The sequence below is a fragment of the Corvus hawaiiensis genome, chromosome 9 (assembly GCF_020740725.1).
Source record: "Corvus hawaiiensis isolate bCorHaw1 chromosome 9, bCorHaw1.pri.cur, whole genome shotgun sequence".
Classification (NCBI taxonomy): domain Eukaryota; kingdom Metazoa; phylum Chordata; class Aves; order Passeriformes; family Corvidae; genus Corvus; species Corvus hawaiiensis.
Genome location: NC_063221.1, coordinates 6,999,649 through 7,019,448, shown reverse-complemented (window position 1 = coordinate 7,019,448; position 19,800 = coordinate 6,999,649). Strand labels below are relative to the sequence as shown.

The 19,800-nt window shown below is 42.4% G+C and overlaps 1 protein-coding gene and 1 long non-coding RNA gene across 2 annotated transcripts in view; both read right to left on the bottom strand.

Moving 5' to 3' along the window:
* The window catches only part of LOC125330489, a 92,001-nt gene extending 86,074 nt beyond the window's left edge, over positions 1-5,927 (bottom strand). The window contains exon 1 of the long non-coding RNA XR_007205564.1: positions 5,401-5,927. This is a non-coding gene — a long non-coding RNA (uncharacterized LOC125330489). The remainder of the gene's footprint in view (positions 1-5,400) is intronic.
* A 1,151-nt stretch (positions 5,928-7,078) lies between these two features.
* NUF2 (NUF2 component of NDC80 kinetochore complex) lies at positions 7,079-19,154 on the bottom strand. Its single transcript, XM_048313476.1, has 13 exons — positions 18,939-19,154; positions 17,956-18,030; positions 16,988-17,064; positions 16,767-16,828; positions 15,805-15,902; positions 15,318-15,391; positions 13,994-14,090; positions 13,012-13,074; positions 12,196-12,333; positions 11,184-11,324; positions 10,213-10,388; positions 8,178-8,313; positions 7,079-7,949 (listed from the first exon to the last, which is right to left on the bottom strand). The coding sequence occupies exons 1-13, from the start codon at positions 19,059-19,061 to the stop codon at positions 7,800-7,802; spliced, it is 1,410 nt and encodes a 469-aa protein (XP_048169433.1). The 5' UTR covers positions 19,062-19,154; the 3' UTR covers positions 7,079-7,799.
* Between the last annotated feature and the right edge of the window lie 646 nt (positions 19,155-19,800).

Sequence of the window (19,800 nt, the reverse complement as noted above, 5' to 3'; positions counted from 1 at the left end):
GGGATTTTTTATGGATATGCTAATTATTAAGACCTATACTGTTAGACCAGATCTTTTGTGGGTGTGCATGGAGGTGCAATCGACCTGGACGTGTGCACCTAAGGCTCCTTAAAATAAATACCAAGGTAAAATCCCTTTTTCCCTTCTAACCGTGTTCAACTCTTGGTTTTAAAACCAGGAAAAGGCATCAGCACAGAGCAGTCATATCTCTCCCCCGACCCCACAACTTGCTCCTGACACTCTTATTAATGCTTCCAAGAACAAGATTTCTGTTTAAAGGTGTGTCACTGACTCACTGTGATTCACTCTGAAGCCAAATCCTTCCCTGCAGTACTACTTATCTAGGCAGCTGTTTCTCATTTTTTTAATCAGATGTTTCCTCCTTAAAGGTAGCATTTGTCAGGAATTTCATCTTATTGATTTCTAACCATTCCTGCTGTATAGATAATATTGAACCCAAAGCCTTCTCTGCAGACTGCTGGTAAACTCGCACCTCACAGCATCTTCCTTAGGCATCGCAAGGGATTATTTCCTGTATGAGCCAAGGTATTTGTGGAGGAGAACTGAACTCAGTGCAGAGAATTTGCAGAACTAGGGTAATTTTTTTTTTAATTTTTTAAAAATTTAAAAATCACTCTCTGACAGTAAGCCGAGGACAACTGTTCTCTGAGAAATGTTCCTCCAATAAATGTGATCCCACTTGCTAAGCAAATTCAGTTTATGCTGATTTTACAGTGGTGTCCTCAAGAATAACAACAACTGCAGTCAATAATTGCACCAACTGCCCCTTCACACACCCACCCAGCAGCCATGCAGCCCAGAGGAAAGATTCCTTTTGGATGACCCACACTCCAAGGAGAGAGGCCCAAAGTGCTTCCTTGTCCCACCCAAATGATAATAGCTTGATCCTTCCTATCTGGCATTTCAAAAGCCTTCAGAATCCCAATTGCGCTGACCTTTCCACACCCAAACCATTGCATTCCAACCCAGGACAAACCTCTGGTTTTTAATTTTATTTCATAGAATCACAGCCTGGTTTGGGTTGGAAGGGACCTGAAAGGTCATCCAGTTCCAACCCATGGGCAAGGACACCTTCCACTATCCCAGGTTTCTCCAAGCCCTGTCCAACCTGGCCTTGGACACTTCCAGGGATCCAGGGGCAGCCACAGCTTCTCTGGGTAACCTGTGCTAGGGCCTCACCACCCTCACAGGAAATAATTTCTTCCTAACATCCAATCTAAACCTACTTTCTCTCAGTTTAAAGCCATCTGACAGCAGCACAGAGTGCCAGCACAGCAAACCCTGACCAGCTGACACACCTCCACTGACACAGGGCAGGACAGCTCAGACAGAGCCAACACGTGCTCTGCAATATGTTCACTGCTGGTTTAGAGCAGCAGATTACACCAATGCCCCATTCAGAAGATGTCAGACTGTGTTGGCGCATGGTCACAATGTGTTGTTACATGGCAATTTCCCCCTCAGCCCAAATATCTCTAGCTCACGTTCTGGCCAGCCACTGCAAGGTAATCCCAGGCAGAAAAAAATCCCAAATTCGTTCCCTGTTGAGTCTGTGTACAACTTAAATCTGTCTTATTTTTTCGCCTTGTATTTCAGCTTTTTGCCTGGCTGCAAGGAGACAGAGGTTTAAGAGGAATACATTAAAAAATGCTTTCTTAACACTAACTGCAAATTCACCCATCTCCTCAGCACTGATACATTTTCCTTCAAAAGTTTGCATCCTTTGACATCTTTGCAGTCCCTCCATGTTCCTGCTGCTGTTTCTCAGCAATAGATAAGAAAACTTCAAAACCTTGCTCTGCAATAATGAGATTCAAAAGAAAAGATTTTTTTTCCCAATCTTTCTACATAAAAAGGCCTGAATCAGAGCCCAGAAGTGCACAAGTATTACTCATGTCATTGACACTAAGAAAAGGGGAGCTGTGAATAAAAAATGTTAAAAATTAACACAAGGAGCATTGTTTGCATATCAGAAAAATTAATCTACATAGAGAAGTGTAAGAGCCTGCAATTCAGAAAGCAAAGAATTAGGACAGCCCAGCTGAGAATAATTTTCTAGCCAGTTAATTTAATTGCATAAATCATTCCTTTGTTAGCAATAAAGAGATATAATTAAAATGAGATTGCTTCTCATTTCTATTCTCTGGAAACTAAAGGAATTGATTTTGGGGAAAGCATTCTTCCAAATACCAGATCGGCAAATTACATTTACCTTTTTAGAAAGGCTAAATTATTTTGAGCTAATATCATGGAGGGTTTAATTAATTATAGATCTGCCATATGATCTTAAAGAAATAATTTACTTAATGCCCACAGAACAGAAGTTTCTAAGTGCATGTATCCCTCTGATGGATGGTGTGCAGATTTTTACAAACAGGTCACAAGTTGAACAGGTGGCTGTCAGGATAAATAGCAGGAAATATAATAAATGTTTAAAGATAGGGCATGGTTTTTTAAGAGACATTAAAGCACTGCTTCCTATTTGTTGGGACACACCTGGATTACTGGTCTTTGAACCCCTCTGAAGTGGGTTTCTTTTAAATATTGTAATGATAGTTTTCTGTTTACAAATCTTCAGGGCTCAATAAGCAGCAACAGGTTAATAACAGAACAGTCAGACAGAAAAAAAACAAAACATGAAGTCCACCAATTAAACAGAATATTGCTTTTGCTGAATATTGCAGGGGTTAGCTACTGCCAGTCCTTTAACAAGGCTGTAACAAACACATCAGACAGAAGAAATTCTTGGCTGTGAGGGTGGTGAGGCCGTGGCACAGGCTGCCCAGAGAAGCTGTGGCTGCCCCTGGATCCCTGGAAGTGTTCAAGGCGAGGTTGGATGGGGCTTGGAGAAACCTGGGACAGTGGAAGGTGTCCTTGCCCATGGCAGGGGTTTTGGAGCACGATAAGCTTTTAGGTTCCTTCCAACCCAAACCATTCCATGATTCTATGGTGATATACTCAAAATCCTTTGGGATAACTGCCTTCTCTTACCACCCTCTCTTTGTAACTACTTACTATGCAGGGGACCCCAGAAACTGGGAAAATTCTGCCTCTTCCACCCCCTTTCCCCCCTCAAGGGCAGCCCCTCTTGTAAAGCCTCCTCTGCCCTTCCTGCCAGGGGGTACACCAGAGGCAAGGATGAAGCAAAGGCTGGTACTGATATGGGCAGAAGGCAGGGAACAGTATCCATTTCCTCTCTGTTGTTCAAAGATGAGGTCTCTCACATCCACTCTCTCCACTTCTCTCCTCTGAACAGACACTCCTCTCTACATATTTGAGACCAATAGCCATCTCACGAACATTTGTCATGCTGCCCACTCTCTCAATTGTCCTTTTTGTCAGGCAAAAGCTGCCACCCTTCCACCTTCCTCCACAAGAAACCTCTGCTGCTATTACTGTATCCCGCAGCCGTAGGAAGGAGAGGAGAGAGATCCAGCAGGCAGGAATTGTGCAGCAAGATTGATTTCTTTAATTATTTTACAAACTCTTTTATAGACTTTTTTCTTCATAGTCTAATTGGACAAAGGATCAGCCACCCCCTGGGTGGATTGGCTAGAAATCCTAAACATCCATTGTCAAAATATTTTCTACTGTACCATAAACATAGTTCTACAAGGTCACAGGGTGTTCATAGTTTATAGAACTTCTGCAAATATCTTCGTGAGAGAGAAGCAAGAAAATTCTTGCTAGCAGCAATATTGTATCCACATCCTGCCACCAAGGATTCCCATTCCTCATACCTGGGGCTTTTTAACTGGCAGAACACCAGGTACAAATTTAAGTCAGGTACAAATTTAAGTGAGGCTACTTTGATGAACTCTCCAAACAGTCACAGAAAATCTTCCACAGATCTCAGGCAGAAGCTCCCCAGGATCAGAACACCTGGTAAGTCTTTCCTACACACAAAAGCTACCCCTGCCTCATAAGCTCTTCCTTTTCTGTGTGCTTTGGAACAGAACAGGAGCAGCCTTGTCTCTGGAATATCATTCCCCATGAAGACCACCACGGTTTAGTGACAGCACACCCATCACTAGGGAGTGTGCTGTGGAGGAGACATGCAAGTCAAGAAAGAAGGCTTTGCATTCAAGAGTTAAATAGAAGATAGATTAGATCTCATCATCTGAGTTTTCCAGGAAAAGTATTGTGTTGCTATGGAAACCCCAACATAACCTGGGTTTTCCCTCCTTTTGTTTGTTCATTTTCTACAAACACTGGCCTCTCCCAGTCCTCTCTAGTTGGACTTGCAGCTTACAAAAACAGTGATTTTTTTTTTCCTCTAATGTCCATTTCTCCTTGCAAGTACACTTTTCAGTGATTGCCTTTCACAATATCACTGTCCCAGCCTCCAGACTCTCCCTTTGCAGTAAGGACTGTTTGATGTGCTACCTATGAGCAACTCAGATCCTGAGGGAGGGACATTAAAGCTCATCTCATTCCAACCCCTCTGCCATGGGCAGGGACATCTCCCACTATCCCGAGTTGCTCTGATTCCTGGGCACCCTGGCCTTCAACACTTCCGGGCAAGGGGCAGCCACAGCTTCTCTGGGCATCCTATTCCAGTCATGGACACACAAAGAACATAAACTTGGTCTCTCCCTTACAAGACATCAGTGCAGTTTTTAAAAACTGCTACTGGATTTTGCCACTCTGGAGTCACCTCACTATTACGGGGCAACAGATTGTAGTATCCAAACTTTTTTGGGTTGAAGAAACAGAAGTGTGCTGCAGCAGTGCTGATACATACCCCCACAGGCTGTCTTGCATCCACTGACATCAAGTCCACCATAACTGATATTCTGCAAGCATTTTTATGAAAATGTTAGCACTAACCTATACCACAAATAAGGAGAGTCCCTTGACAGTCAGAGAAGAGAGATCAACTCAATGTGAAATGCTATGAATTTTATCTTGTCACAGTTTCCCCATTTACAGCATCTCAAGAAACAGCGTTCCCTTGTTAGCTTCAGAAAAAGGATTTTGCAGGCAACAAGGATTTGGATTTTCAGCTCAAAGTTTTCTTTGGTTTTATTCTCAGGTATCTCTAGCCATTTATTTTACTGCATTGTAATAAGGATTGCCTTTACCGAGTCTGATGGAAAGACCAAGAGAATCTTTCCAAAACATGCTCTAGATACAAGAGACTTCAACACATAGGAGCATTTATCTATCAGATTTCTTTATTCTGCACCTCACAACCTCATGATTTACACACACTTGAGCCTTTCATACTCCCTCCTATTCCCCGGCACAAATAACAGTGAATAGACTCCCAAGGGCAGGCTCCATCTCCTTCCTCCAGAGTAGCTCCTACTTCAGCAGCATCAAGGATCATATCCTTAGCTGGAAACATCTGTCAGTAAGTTTTAACGTGTAGCTTACCTGGTCACCTGGTCCTGGCTAGTCCTAGAATATATGACTATCAAGCTGCAAAGCTGTTATCCTGAAGCTGAAGATTCAGGTTTCCTTTGGCTTCCTCAGCAGAGCTGTGGCAGAAATGGAACATGAATTCATGGCCACTGTCCATGCCAACATCCCCACCAAGTGGCCAGCACACAAGCTCCTCTTTCAGCTCATCCCACTGCCTCAGCAGGAGGGTCCAGGTGAAAATACAAACCTGGCTCACCTAACCTCACCCAAAACCTAAATACAATCTGGCTTCTGAGACAACTCTTTCCAGCCACACTCTGGAGTAAAGGCAAAACAGAGCAGGGATAAAGAGGTTTCCTTCCTTCCTTCCTTTACACTGGGAAAAAGGTGTCACACAGCCTCTTAAAGTTTTGTTTGTGTTCACATGCTGTGCCAAGCCATAATCCACCTACTTCCCACCTTAGCCACTATTATTTTTTCTGCTTGCAGAATTTATAAACTTGCTTACAGAATATTGTTAATAACTCCACATATTTCAAACAAATGTGGCCAGCCCAACCAGTACAACATAAATTTGATACAAGCTTGATGTTGTATACAAAATACTGAAGGAAAAAAAAAAAAAAAACAAAACTAACTACACCTTTAAACAGTAGTTAAGAAAGAATTTAAAAAAAAAAAAAACGAAAAAGAAAATATTGACTAACACTGCCCTCTTGAGGGAAAAGGAGCTGTATTGCCTCAGCAAAGCCATTCTCCCTTCCCTACCCTTCAGGCCACACTAAACTCCCCCCACTGCCTTGCCATATGGTTCAAGGTGGGTGGAAATTTTTGAAAAGCAGCAGTAGACTCACACGTAGGAATCAATTATCTCTAGATAAAATATACTTTGGTTATGTTTTATTTTTAAGTATTTCAGGTACAAATAGACAGGTGACTGTGGAAGCACAAGAACTTATTGGAAATAAAATTCTGATTTCCAGGGACAGGTTTTTTGTTTCTTCATGAATTGCAGCCTTGTATTTTACCCAACAGATGGTGTGGCAAAATTCCTAGGAGTAGGAACCAGAACCCAGCTTTTTCTTTGTCCTGCAAATTCCTCATCACTGGAAGCAAGCATCATTGCTCTAGCCTAAGAATTTTTATCTGCTGGCTGGAATAATCCCTTGTAGTATCTATTGGAAGCTTTTGGGAATCTCTTTCCCCAGTGCTGCTGCAATATCCAGGCTGTCAGCGCAGCCTCCAACAAGTCTTTATAAGAAAGGAGATACTACTGCAATATTTCAAAGTGTAGTTTTGGGACTTTATGACAGGGTTTAGTGGTGGAGTGGACAGTGCTGGGTTAATGGCTGGACTTGAGCTTAGAGGGCTTTTCCAACCTAAACAATTCTGTTACAGTATTAAAAACAAACAAAAAAAAAGCTTAAAGCAAAACTTTAGAAGGGTCTGATGCCTCTAGAAGAGCTCTAGAAGAAACAAGCACCTGCTGCTCCTAACTGACTTGCTAGCACCTCTGTCTAGTAAGACATGAAGAACTAAAATTTTAAAGATAGCTTGAATCATCCTCCTCCTTTCATCATAAAAGACTGCTCATAGCACACATTCCTGCAAATGTACACTTTTTTCAATTGAAATGTTATGCCAAGTGAGTTAGGGGAGTGGAGAAGGAAAAAACCCAAGAGAAAAAGGGTTAAATATCCTTATATCAAGGAGTGTAAAAATCAACATTTTATTTTTCCAAATAATTAAAACCACCGTGGCACACTGAGTGCCATCACAAGTTAAGGCAAAAAACATCAACCTACAGTTTTTAAGAGCATCCTAACACAGACTGATGAACACAGATGAGGGTTCAATACCCCACAAAGTGACATAATGAGTTCAAGCATTGAGAGAAAGTGTACTGTTAACTAAAAATATATTAAAATGATACTTCTGAGTGTTTACAGTTACAAACATTTATGATGAGAGTAACTTGGCATTTAGATGGATGCTACTGCTCTGTCAGGATTTCATCTTAATTGAATAATGGTGGTAGAGTAGCACCTGTTACTGACTTATCTTGAACATTCAAGACAGACCAAGGCAACAGATGTTCCCAGATCAAAGTCTGCAGAAGAGTTTCTACAAATGCAGGGTCCTGTCTAAAATGTTGAGCAGTTTGGTGTTAGCAAGACTTGCAGTATTATCACTAAAACCAGGTGCTGACTGAAACAATAGAAACGGAGTGTTTTCTTATCCATCAGCAAACTCATGACATCAGGATGCCTGGAAAGCAAAACGTGTTCTGACATGGTTTTTGAGAAAGCTAGATTTGCCTGGAATTGTCATCCCTCCCATGCAAAGCAGAAGCTCTTGAGTTCAGGTATGAGCACAAACATAATGAAAGTGGGATACAAGTGCACACAGGCTTAAGAACTACTTCCAGAAGACTGAATGCTGAACAGCCCTCTCCTTATTTCATCAACTTTTTCTGCTCTTGAGGCTGCATAACTCTTTACTGCCTTAAGGAGAGATTCATGACACTTCTCCAATATAGCCTTCCAAATTAGGTGTATTTCCTAGAAAGAGAAGAAGGAAAAAAAATTCCATCAGCAAAATTAAGTCCTTATCAAAGATGAATGTTGAGTGGTCTGGTGGACTCAAATTATTCCAATGGTATCTCATCCATGGCTTAAAGAAGCAGAATTCACAAAACAAAGGGGAGGCTGTTTAGAGGATCATTGCACTGTCCACACTACAACAGGAATGTAAGAAGATTCGTTTGGGGGGAGGAAAAAAAACCTCACCTTGGCTTTCATTGCTTTTTCTTCAGCATCCTCCTTCAGCTGCTCAATTTCGCCCTTCATCTGCTTGATTTCCTTGCGGATGGCCATCACTTTGTCATATACAGCACCCCTCTTCTCCTGGACTTTGTTAAAATGTCTAAAGGTGAGAGAAAAAGTTAGTACTGAGCCTTTTGACCAATTCCAGATTAAACTTAAGCCCACCATGAGCAAAACTTGCATTTTATGAGCATAAAACCATCAGCTTCCAGAAGCAATGATATACAGAATTTACTTTTTCAGAAATTAATGCAATTTTTAAACTAAAACAACTTAGATACAAGAAGTGAAATTCCAAGTGGAGTTAGAGGATTATGTTGAAGATCCTTAGTTGCTTCCAATCAAGGCAACTCAAGTGACCTCAGTGGAGCCAGCCCAACAGACAGCTGGACATTGCCCTCCTGTCTTTGAGTGGTGCAGGTTAAAGCAATACAGCTGCACTTGATGTTCCAGCATAACTCAATGTCACACACTTTCCTTAGCCAAAGAGCTCATCCCACAAACCTAAAGCTCCAGTCCCATACATCTACATGTTATCTGCAACACCCAGTCCATCATTTCACTGCATCCCAAAGACCAAATTACATTTCCCCAGCTTGTAGGAAAATTCAGATGGCTCCAGCTGTGAGCTGCCATGTCACCAGCAAAGGCTGAGTGTTGGAACAGGAGACTGACCTAAAGTGCAAAAACACCTACCAGGTCACACCAAGCATTTGTACAATAATGACACCTAGAATTGTAGCAGCGTTTCTGGGAAGAATAGGTGAAATAACCCATACTTGGTAGGAGCCCATATACACCTTCCTACCTCAATGGATTAGTCAGGACACATTCTCTTATTCACCAGCAAAAACTCCTTTTCAACCAAGGTTACCTCCCTTCCTCTCTTGCTTATCAAAGCATCTAATTTTATCACTCAAGGGAAATACCTGACACATTAAAAACAGAAATTGGCAGCAACCTTTGACAAAAAGGAGCATTAGATCATATTGTTTTCATCCCTTAATTAAAAGCTACTATTCACAGAATCATTTAAGTTGGAAAAGACCTCTGAGATCAAGTCCAACCTATGGCCAAACACCACCTTGTCACTTCAAGCATGGCACTTAGTTTTTCCTTAAACACCTTCCTGGGCGACCCATTCTAAGGTATAATCACCCTTTCTGTCAAGAAATTCTTCTCGATGTCCAGCCTATTTTCCTTCCAAATAATCTCCTTTAGCTGGTACAATACACTAAGTGCCATTCTGCACACCACATAAACCCTAAGCATGACTAAATCTTACTCAACTCTCTCAGCCATGTGGAAGAAGCTCCCTTCCATCACAGCTAATCCACTCAGCCAACGCTTTTCTCTATTCCCTTTCCTATCTGTGTACAAGAAAATTATTTTAAAATAAATTTTCTCTGTAACAGTTCATCACTAACCTCACAGTGAAGCCAGGACCTTACAGGGCTGCAGTTTGATCCTGCAAACACAGCCCTGAAAGCCTTCAGCATATCGGAGGAAAGAAGAGGGGCTGGGAGGCTTTGATCAAATGACACTTTTCCTTTTGTTTTAGAAGCATCATGTCAGGATAATGCTCCTCTGAGATGTGAGCCCCATATCCCCATGGGTCTTGAACATCTTTGATAATGAGCAAAAGTGGCAAGGGAAATTATGAAAAATTCATGAAAGGCAAATGGGGCTTTGTTGAAGTCTGATAAGTTGGAAAATTATCCCAATGTGACATTCTCTTTAAGAAGATAAAAGAATCAAGAATAAGCATTATAAATTAAATTAGTGCTCCAATAAAAGAATTGCTGTCAAGTCACATTGCAATTACTGATTTGAGACCCCAGCTCCCTGCCTGCAGCATTACTGGTCTTCATACAGAGCTGTCCCACACTGCTCATTTTCTCCTTACTGCTAAGCTGTGTGTTTGTAGCAGACATGAACTTTGGCAGCACATAACAAAGACATAAAGCAGCATCAGGAAGAAACATCAACTCCTCCGTACTCAGGCACAGTGCACTTGTGCTGCTCAACATCTTCACGCATCTTTTTAATCTTTATCTCAGCTGTAGAAAGTCTCTCATGTTTTGCAGTGACCATTCTCTTTAATGACATTTCATCTGTCTTGGCCTTTTTCAGCTCTACCTGAGCACTCTCAATTTGGTCCTCCAGATTTCTGACCTAGAATACAGAAGTATAGAAATAAATGAAAGAGAAATAATCCCCCCCTCCCCCCCCCTTAATTTATCAAGACAGCATACCCTGTAAATGTACTAAGATTAGAACTAGCTGGCTGCTGTTTGAAGATCTGACTGCCAACTCATCCTCCCAGTTCACTAGTCTTTATCTGATTATAAATACATCCAAATGGACAAGACCCCATCCCTTAGGATGACTTTCAGAAGTGACTGTGACTTCTGCTATAGCTTTTTGCCAAAGGTAATTTGAACATATGCTATATATATACACCCAAAAAGACTCCATACCGTTTTTCAAATGCTCCTAACAACTGCATTCTCCCAAAACCTGGTAGCAAATAGCAAGGTACTGTATTGTGACAAACATTTCATCAGAGAATGTCTGGCCTTAGTAATATTAATAAAGTTAAAGGCACTTAAGATGTCACTCTTCCTGAAGCAACAATTTTTTGTTCTTAGTTTCCACTCTCAAGGCAGAAGAAACTCAATTTCACTTTTATTTTCCCATCATTTCCTACCAGCAACTCCAAGACAGTTCCAACTACTTTAGGTCAGGTTTCTATGGCAACAAAGGCTTTGACTATTCAAAGTGGTCAATAGGTAGTGCATAGTACATTAGCTAGTGCCACCCAGCAAAGCAGCAGCAATGTTTTATTGACATTTTTAATAAAAATATTGGAAGCTTCAAAATGTTGTACTTTACAGGGAAGAGGAGAGAGGGGAACATTGCTTAGACATCAAATTCTCCCTAACAGGATATAACTTGGATAATACAAACCTCTGATAATATACTGGCCAGTCTCTCCACATTTGCTCCATGTCCTTCCATCTTCTTTTGGTATGACTGCACCTCCAGTTGGCATGATGGCAGAACCTCAACTAGGTCTCTGTAACCTTCATATTTCTCAATAACTTCTTGCTGTAAAGAGAAAAAAATACTTAATAAATAGCTTTAGAGTTCTTTTATATAGAACTAAAGCATATTGACTTTTGAACCCTTCCCTCATTGTTTAAAGACACTAGAAGTAATATTCAAGAGTTAGTGAAATGAGCTCTTTACTTTGCTAAAAAAAATTTTTTAAAAAGCCATTTCTTTGGAAGCACAGAAGAAAAGGTGACATGCTAGTGGTTTACACTGAACTAACCAGTTTTTTCCAAGAGCTTTCAGAAAAAAAAAGCAGTACTGTGAAAAAACTCTACACTGGTAAAACAAGAGTTATGTAAAGCTTTGTACCTGAAATCACAGCAATCAAGTTTAGACCTTTGGAGCAAAAATACCTTCAGAGGCAAAGTGCAAACTTCACTGATATGTGAGCAATCATAAACCACAATAATGAGTGGATATTATAATTAAAAAAAACCTAGGAAGGGAACTCAGTGTTCAGCATATTAGTGGAGACAGCCATCAATTCCAGAAACATGAATGACAACAGAAGCACTATGAAGCACACATTCTAAATCCAAAGGTATTTGGAAGCTGACAAAATACTGTTTGCTCTTGAGAGCAAACAGACAGACAGGTATAGATTCAAGAGTTCTACACCTAGTTTTACAAGTGACTGCAATCCTGCTTTTTAAAAGGAAAAAAAAAAAAAAAGGCCATCAAAAATAAACCACCACTTCCACCACAAACCTTCAGTTTTCTCTGAAGCTGTGCTTTCATTTCAGACTAACCACTGTCCTGCTGATGTTTTGCCATCATTCAAGAAGCAGTTGTAGATGATGACACTCCAGTAAAACATGCTTTTTCTAACAGAATACCTCCTTATGTGGACAGAGGAAAACCTCACCTTAGATCTCTTCAATTTCTTAACAGTCTCTTTCATCAGTTCTTTGGAATTTTTCAGTTCTTCTGGACTCTCCACAATTTTGGATTTCAGCTGCTCTTGTTCTTCTTTCAAAGTAGCCATAGTCACTTTAAGCTCATTCTAGTTAATAAAACACTGTCAGTATTAGTGATTAGGTGAACAAAGAGGAATTGTGTAGCAAAGTTTGCCATGATCTTATGACTAGACAGGTTTTTGGTGTGTAGTAATTTCTCATTAGGAAGTTCTAAAAATAAATTCTTCTAAACAGCATTAACAAATCAAAGCAATTAACAGCCCATTTTGCTTCCCAGATTTGCTTACAGTGGTGCATAAGAACAGCAGCTAACTAGTATTTTCCACAAAGAGCCTGCCAGCTAATCCTAGAATGGTTTGCATTGGAAGGGACCTTAAAGATCATCTAATTCCAACCCCCTGCCATGGGCAGGGACACCTCCCACTGTCCCAGGTTGCTCCAAGCCCCCTCCAGCCTGGCATATTACCAGCAGCTCTCTCCCTCAGAACTCCTCACCTAGGGAAACTGAGGCAGTCACTGCAGTGTTCCAGAGCCAGCTCTATCAACATGGGAGAAGAGCAACAAGTTTCCTGTAAGGCCTCTCAAAACCTGCTGTTTTGCCTCTTTAGCCCACTCTGTGCATGCAAGGTAAACCCACAGCATCTCAGAAGTCCAGATTACTAGTGACTTAATTCCAAGAATAACCTGATCCTAAAAAGAGAGGTGATCTCTCAGTTGATCTGAGATGGAAGCTGCAGCCAGCACCCACACAGAGGTGTACTCACCAGTTTTCGGGTGCTCTCAGCAATATCCGTCTTCTTCTGAGAAATCACTTCTTGCAAAGCTGTCTGAAAAAAAGCACCAAGCTTTTTTGTAGGATCTCTACAGCTGCTACCTGCCTTATCCCTTCTATCATAGACCTGTCTACAGGAGAAATCCCATTTTGGGGTCCTTTGGAATGCCATAACCAGCAGACAAAACTGCAGTCTGTAAGATTTCAAAGCCTGGAAAGGAGGATATTGTGATCAAAGCCACTGGAAGCACTAGGGATGCAGCCAGCAGTGGGTAACTAGGATTAGGGATAAGAGACTGGCCATCCCTATTCTCATTGACCCTGGCAGTACTATACCCCCACAACTTTCTTTGCCAGAGGCCCTGTTCTTCAAGGAAAAGTCTAATTTAATGTAAGGTCCCAAATAATAGTCAAACACATGGTTAATAATATTAACAGTAGAGACATGACTTGACATAGAAAATAATAATCTGTGGTCAGGATTTTTTGTTTTCTCCCAAAGGAGCTAAAAAGGTTATCTATGAGATCTGAGAAGCAAATTTCCATTGCTGAAAAGTTACCTCTGCAATTAACCCTACTCTTTTTGCCAGGCATTCCCTCGGGTGACCCTTCTTAGGCCTCGTTTCTCACCATGGCTCACCTCCAGTTCTAATTCTTTGAATTCACATGGAAAACAAAGAGGAACATACCTGCGTTCCTGTTTGGAAGTGTGATGTGTATCTCCCAAGTCATTGCAGAAATGCATTTCAAAAAAAGAGTCAAATATACGTTTGTATTCCCCAAGTCTGATTTAAAGCACATTTCACATTCCTTACAGTGAAACAAGGAGGGGTCTGACAGCATTTTGTTAAAACGGCCATTGTTTTAAATCAGAAAAGTCCCTTTTATCTACTTAGGTAGAGGGAAGGGAATAAAATCAAGAGAAGTGAGGAACCCATATCAGCTTTTCAGAGAAATACAGAACAAAATCCTACTTGTTTCCGACGACAGTCCTGCCTTAGCAGCTGCTCCAGCTCCCGAATGCTCTCTGTGAGCTGTTTGACCTCTGCCTGGTGTTCAACTGGGACTGTGCTAAGGGAAAAAAAGATATTGGACAGCTTCAGCAACATTTTAGCCCAGTCAGAGTAAATAAGACAATCACTGTCTCCACATAGTTTACAGCCAGTAACTTTAGTAATCAGAGCAAGACAATCTCAAATTAATACATCTTATTTTCCTTTTCTTATAAGATTTTGCAGTTGAAGGATAATCTAAAGAGCTATTTCAGGAAGAAGTGGCACAAACATAACAGAGGACTAAGTTTAAAGATCATGTTAAGCAAAGCATGAAAGTACAACACTTACCAATTCCAGTGGTGATTTTCATTTATGAAATTTGCATATTACCTGTCATACAAATAGCTTATATTCGTGTAGACCTATCCTAGCTAGAGAACCCCCTGTGTAGCACACACCAAGAGCAGCTGTCAGAAAAAAACCACTTTGTTTTGAAAGCTCTCTTGGAAACCAGCCATTTCTTCATCCTATTATCCACAAGCAAAAACAAAACTTAATGGTGCAAAGACACAGGCAGTAGGGCTAAATGGCCTGAAACAGAGATTGTGGCAAACATATCAAATAACTAAGGAAGACAACTTTACTTATCTATTAAGTTAAAGATGGAAGATGTTGAAACAGCTGTTGAAGGGGTAAAGACACATCACTAAAAACTAACTAAGAGCAAAAAGTTTCACCCTAGTCCTCAATATACAAATACAGGATTCCCTCAAAACAACCATACACTGTAAAAGTAATTTTTTTTCTCTTCCAGAAGAGAATAAACACCCCCAGCTCCCTCAGCTGTCCCTCATCAGACTTGTGCTCCAGACCTTTCCCAGCTTCATTGTCATTCTCTGGACACACTCCAGCCCCTCAATGTCCCTCTTTGTCTAGTGAGGGGCCCAGAATGGGACACAGCACTCAGGGTGTGGCCTCACCAGTGCTCAGCACAGGGGGATGGTCACTGCCCTGGGCCTGCTGGCCACACTTGCTGATACAGGCCAGGTGCCATTGGCCTTCTTGGCCACCTGGGCACACTGCTGCATCTTGTTCAGCTGCTGTCAACCAGCACCCCCAGGTCCTTTTCTGCTGAGCCACTTTCCAGCCCCTCTTCTCCAAGCCTGTAGCATTGAACCAAGTTATCATGACCCAAGAACACTCTACACTCAGACTTGTTGAGCCTCACACAACTGGCCAACTGATCCAGCCTGAGCAGGAAAGGCAAGCAGTGCCTCTCACAGTGCTTACTCCTCACACTCACTTCAGTTTCTCCAGTTTCATTGCTGCCTCCCGATTCACAGCCTCCAGTTGTTGGTGTTTCTCCATAGCTGATTTCTGTAAGTTAAATATTTAATTTTAGACCAGTGTAGTTTCTCTCTGGGCTTCTATAAGAGCCTTGGTCATCATTATTTCACATGAAATGCACCATCTCTGAACTACTGAGACATTCAGAAGAGAAGCCACCTACAATTGTTGCACCCAATTTTTCTCAAAACAATCCAATGTGTCAATCCTTCACTTACCAGGCTAAAGTATCAAATAAGTTATTGGGGAAAAAAAAACCTTTCAGTAATATCCTAACTAATAATCAGTACCTTCCTGCATTACTTGGTGTGGTAATTTTACATTCAACATCCCAACATGTTACATAAACCTGAAGTTGAATCACAACCTTCATGCTGCTAATTCAAGGTTAATATCAATTATACTTTTATAGGTATCTGGAATGAAACAGCATGCAGTCTTACATAGTTCAGTTGTAGCTCCAAGTATACCTCACGCCGGAATTCCTGGAAGTTGACAAAGTTGAGGATGCCACTCAAGAAGCGAACAGTTCTCTTTGTTTCTGAAATAGGAATTGCAAGAGCTCACTGAGCTGGTTTCCACAAGCATTGCAATTGCTTCAGAAAAGCTGGGCAAAGCGTAATTCAGAGGAGACAGAAATTACAAAACACAATCCAAATCAGCTCTTCCCCCATTCAGCTTGCAAAGATTTCAGACTACACAAAAACTAGCACCAAGCTGATTACAAACTCTGAGCAATTCTGTGTAATTTAACAAATTAATAATGGCACCTGGGAGAAAAGGCTGTTAACACACAGCCTCCCATTAAAACAGAAGCCAGAGAGAAAGAATGTCAGTCTTGAACTACAGCTCTGAAGAGAGCCTCTCTGTAGCTATCAGCCTAACTGAAAGCAGCAATTTGAACTGCAGAGACCTTTTGGCTTTATTCCAAGCAAACTTTCTGAAAGATGATTACAAAAGCTTTGAATGTCTTAGACAAGACAGATCCAGAAGTGACAGGGTTCTTTAGAGTAGCCTTTTCCAAGTTGTTTGTGTTGTAGCAGAATCACCACAACTGGGTATTGAAAGGAATGGAGCATAGGCATCAGCGTAAGAAATCCTAAAGCATTCCAGAGCCATCAGGGTAATTTTCATCACCATCTATTATTACACCGTTGTAAGTATGTCATAGCCCATCTCCAGATCACCAGTTCAACAGACTCATAGCATTCAAAACTGCCCTCAGTTATTGACCTGCATCAGCCCACAAAAGGGATAAGAACTGCTCATTTGAACCAGTTTGTTTAAGGGTCAGAAGAGCAGCAGGAAATCAGGGACACCAGATGCCCGAAGAGAAAAAACACCTGGAATATCAAGCAACACCCAGTACCCCAGGAAACACAAGGATTACAAGGCACTTGCTTACTTGGGTTTAAAATATCAGCAATTTGAAAGTCATTAATCCGGCACATTGGCAGCAAGTGCTCCCTGCAAGGAAACAAAACAACCTCAGCTGCAGTGACCATGACTCAGGTTTTGTGACCACCACTCAGTTCTCATCCTATTCTCGTCTGTTACAAAACAGATCTTGTCCTCTCATCCCAGAGCATTTGCCCAGCAAGCACAAGACAAGCATCTTCTACTTACATGTGAATATACAAATTACAGACAGGTAGAAAGCCTTCATAGATCTGTGGGTACATTATGTCAATGTTGACTGGCATCTAAAGAGTAAAAAGAGAGTCAGTGCATAAGTAGAGAATACTTAAAACAAAAATTACACAGCATTTTTCACAGCATAAAATAATTCCAATAGATTAGAGGACGATCTTCCCATCCACAGGGAATACATATTAAAGGCTGAAAAATGTCATCAAGTTAGTTAGCACACAATTTTAAGTGTCAACTTTGCTGGAAAAGATATAAAAAGACAATAATAACTAAAGAAGCAACATTACAAACTCTGGAACTCAATCTAAACTCTGTTCCAATTTGTTCATAACTTGTGCAGCACAACAGTCTCTGCATTATACAGCTACCAGCAAGAGGCTCCTTCTTTAAACACCCCAAAATTGACATACTCAACTGCTTTATGAAGAAGTCAGGAGAATGTAGTGGTACACTGTCCCCTTTCTCTGATATTTTAAACCTCATAGAACAGCATGGCAGCTGATGTCACTGCCTGGGAAGAACAGAGTTATCTTGTGTACATACGCTCTTCCCTTTCAGTTTATCCAGAAATCCCATGAGAAAAAATCATCTCACTTTCAGGGATCAGTTCTTGCCTAACAGTAGCTAAATTAACTGTTAGTCAACGAGGTATCAGCCTCTCCTTACTTTCCTCTCAGTTAACGCAGGCGTGGACATGATCAAACATCAAAAGCAACATTTACATTCCTTCCAGATCAGTCCAACCTCCTCCAGCCATGGCCAAAGGCAGATGCCCAACAGCCCAGGATGGATTTTCAAGGCTGGTCATGGCATCCCTCCAAAAGTTTGTCCAGTCCCTCCTATACCTTACAGACATTTCTGGCACCCTCAGCATCCCAAAGAACAGGTGAGTCCAATATTCTTTTCCTTTAATATCCCATCACCCCTGCCACAGGCAGCCCTACCATGAAGAAGTGCTCCGGGCGGATCCCATACACTTTCTGCAGGATTCTCATGTAAATCAGGTGTAAAATGTCAAGCTGCAGGAAGAGAGGATATGAATCAGTATTCCATATGTTTGATTACTCAGGGCTCCCAGACCAGGCCATGAAAGCATTCAGCTTTTAACACATGAAGGCTGATTTCACTGAGCCACCACAACAAACAAGTTTCACTTTCCAACATTTTGCAGTTCAAGCATTACTTGCTCATAATTCAGTTTTAAGGCACAGCAGTCAGCTGGGACAATTACAGCCCTGACTGTGTACACCAGGCATTGGTTTTCATTACACTGCTGCTTCCTGAGCAGTTTCCAAACCAAGCAATGCCAAAAACCTAAAAAAAGTCACAGAAATCATAATCCTGTAGCAATGAGTGCCCTTCATTAGATTATTAAAATGAAGAGGAAACAAATCACTTATAAGCTAAACAGCTTTTCATTTATAGCACTAATCCATGATCAGTTTTGCTTCTTAAAAACCATCTAAACAAGCAGGGCCAGAACCTTCCCACCGCAGGCTCAAACACAAGGAACAACAGCACTAGTAATCACTCCGAGGCATCAATTCCACTTTAAAGCCACTTTTCTTCCGCCGGGGACACTCGCTAACATTAAATGCTCAGAGAGATGAAAGGGGATGAAGCAGGGAGGAGTTTAAAAGCAGAGCTTCGTTTAAAAGCACTAAATTGATCAGGCGAACTAATGGAACTATGCGACTTTACCAGACACCGTTATTCCCACAGAGCTAGGAAAGACAGGCCGGGTGCTGCTGGTGACACCACCGCGCTTCCCGGCGAGGCCCGAGCGGCGAGGTAGAGCCCTGAGACTCCTCCGAGCCCAACGCCACACCGTTCCACCCAACCCCGTGGTTACACGGAGCGGGGCAGCACGTCCGTCCCACACGGGAGCGGGCGGCCTACGGAGCCGCCCTGCACCCCCCTCACGCACCTTGGTGTTGCCGAACACGTCGCCCTTAACCAGGTTCCGGGCCTCGGCGCCCTCCAGGATGTGCGAGCGGAGGTAACTGATGATGTCGTCGGGGCTGTAGCGGGGGAAGGTCATAGTCTCCATAGCGGCAGTAGGGACGGGGCGGCGACACAACGGCAGCACTGGCGCGCGCCCACCACTTGAATCCGCCGCGGCCCACGCCCGCCCCTTGCCGACCTATCAGAAGCCGCGCCGTCACTTCGGGCGGGGCTTGGTGCGTTCGCGCCTTCCCCTGGCCTATCCGCGGGCAGCGCTATCGCGAGAGGGCGTGGCTTGGCAGGCCCCGCCCCGCCGCCGCCGTTGGCCATGAGGGGAAGGGCGGGGTGAGGCGGTGGCGTCCTTTCTCTTCCTTCGGCCGCGGCTCTCAAGGCCTCCGGAAGTTATAGGATCGCTGGAAGGAGCCTTAAAGCTCACCTAGTTTTCCCCTGACATAGGCAGGGACACCTTCCACTATCCCAGACTGCTCCAAGCCCCGTCCAACCTGGCCTTGAACACTTCCAGGGATGGGGCAGCCACAGCTTCTCTGGGCAACCTGTGCCTCATCACCTTCCCCGGGGAGAATTTCTCCCTAACATCCGTTCTAAACCTGCCCTCTGTCAGTTTAAACCCATTCCCTCTTGTCCTGTCATTACCTGCCTGTGTAATGAGTCACTCTTCCTCTTTTCCATAAACCCTTTAGGTGAGGTCTCCCCAGAATCTTCTCCAAGTTGCACGGCCCCAACTCAGCCTGTCCCCATACCAGAGTTGCTCCAGCCCTCTGAGCATCTTCATGGCTTCTCTGGACTTGCTCCAACATCTCCACATCTTGTGCCGAGGTCCCCAG

Bases quoted from the DNA above. Each gene is read 5' to 3' on its own strand.
- NUF2 (XM_048313476.1), bottom strand. From the start codon at position 19,061: ATGGAGACTATGACCTTCCCCCGCTACAGCCCCGACGACATCATCAGT. The intron at 11,325-12,195 runs GTGAGGTTTTCC...TTCTCTTTACAG, and splicing joins AGAAATTGAAGAGATCTAAG to CAAGAAGTTATTGAGAAATA. The intron at 10,389-11,183 runs GTTTGTATTATC...TCTGTATTCTAG, and splicing joins TGGCCAGTATATTATCAGAG to GTCAGAAATCTGGAGGACCA.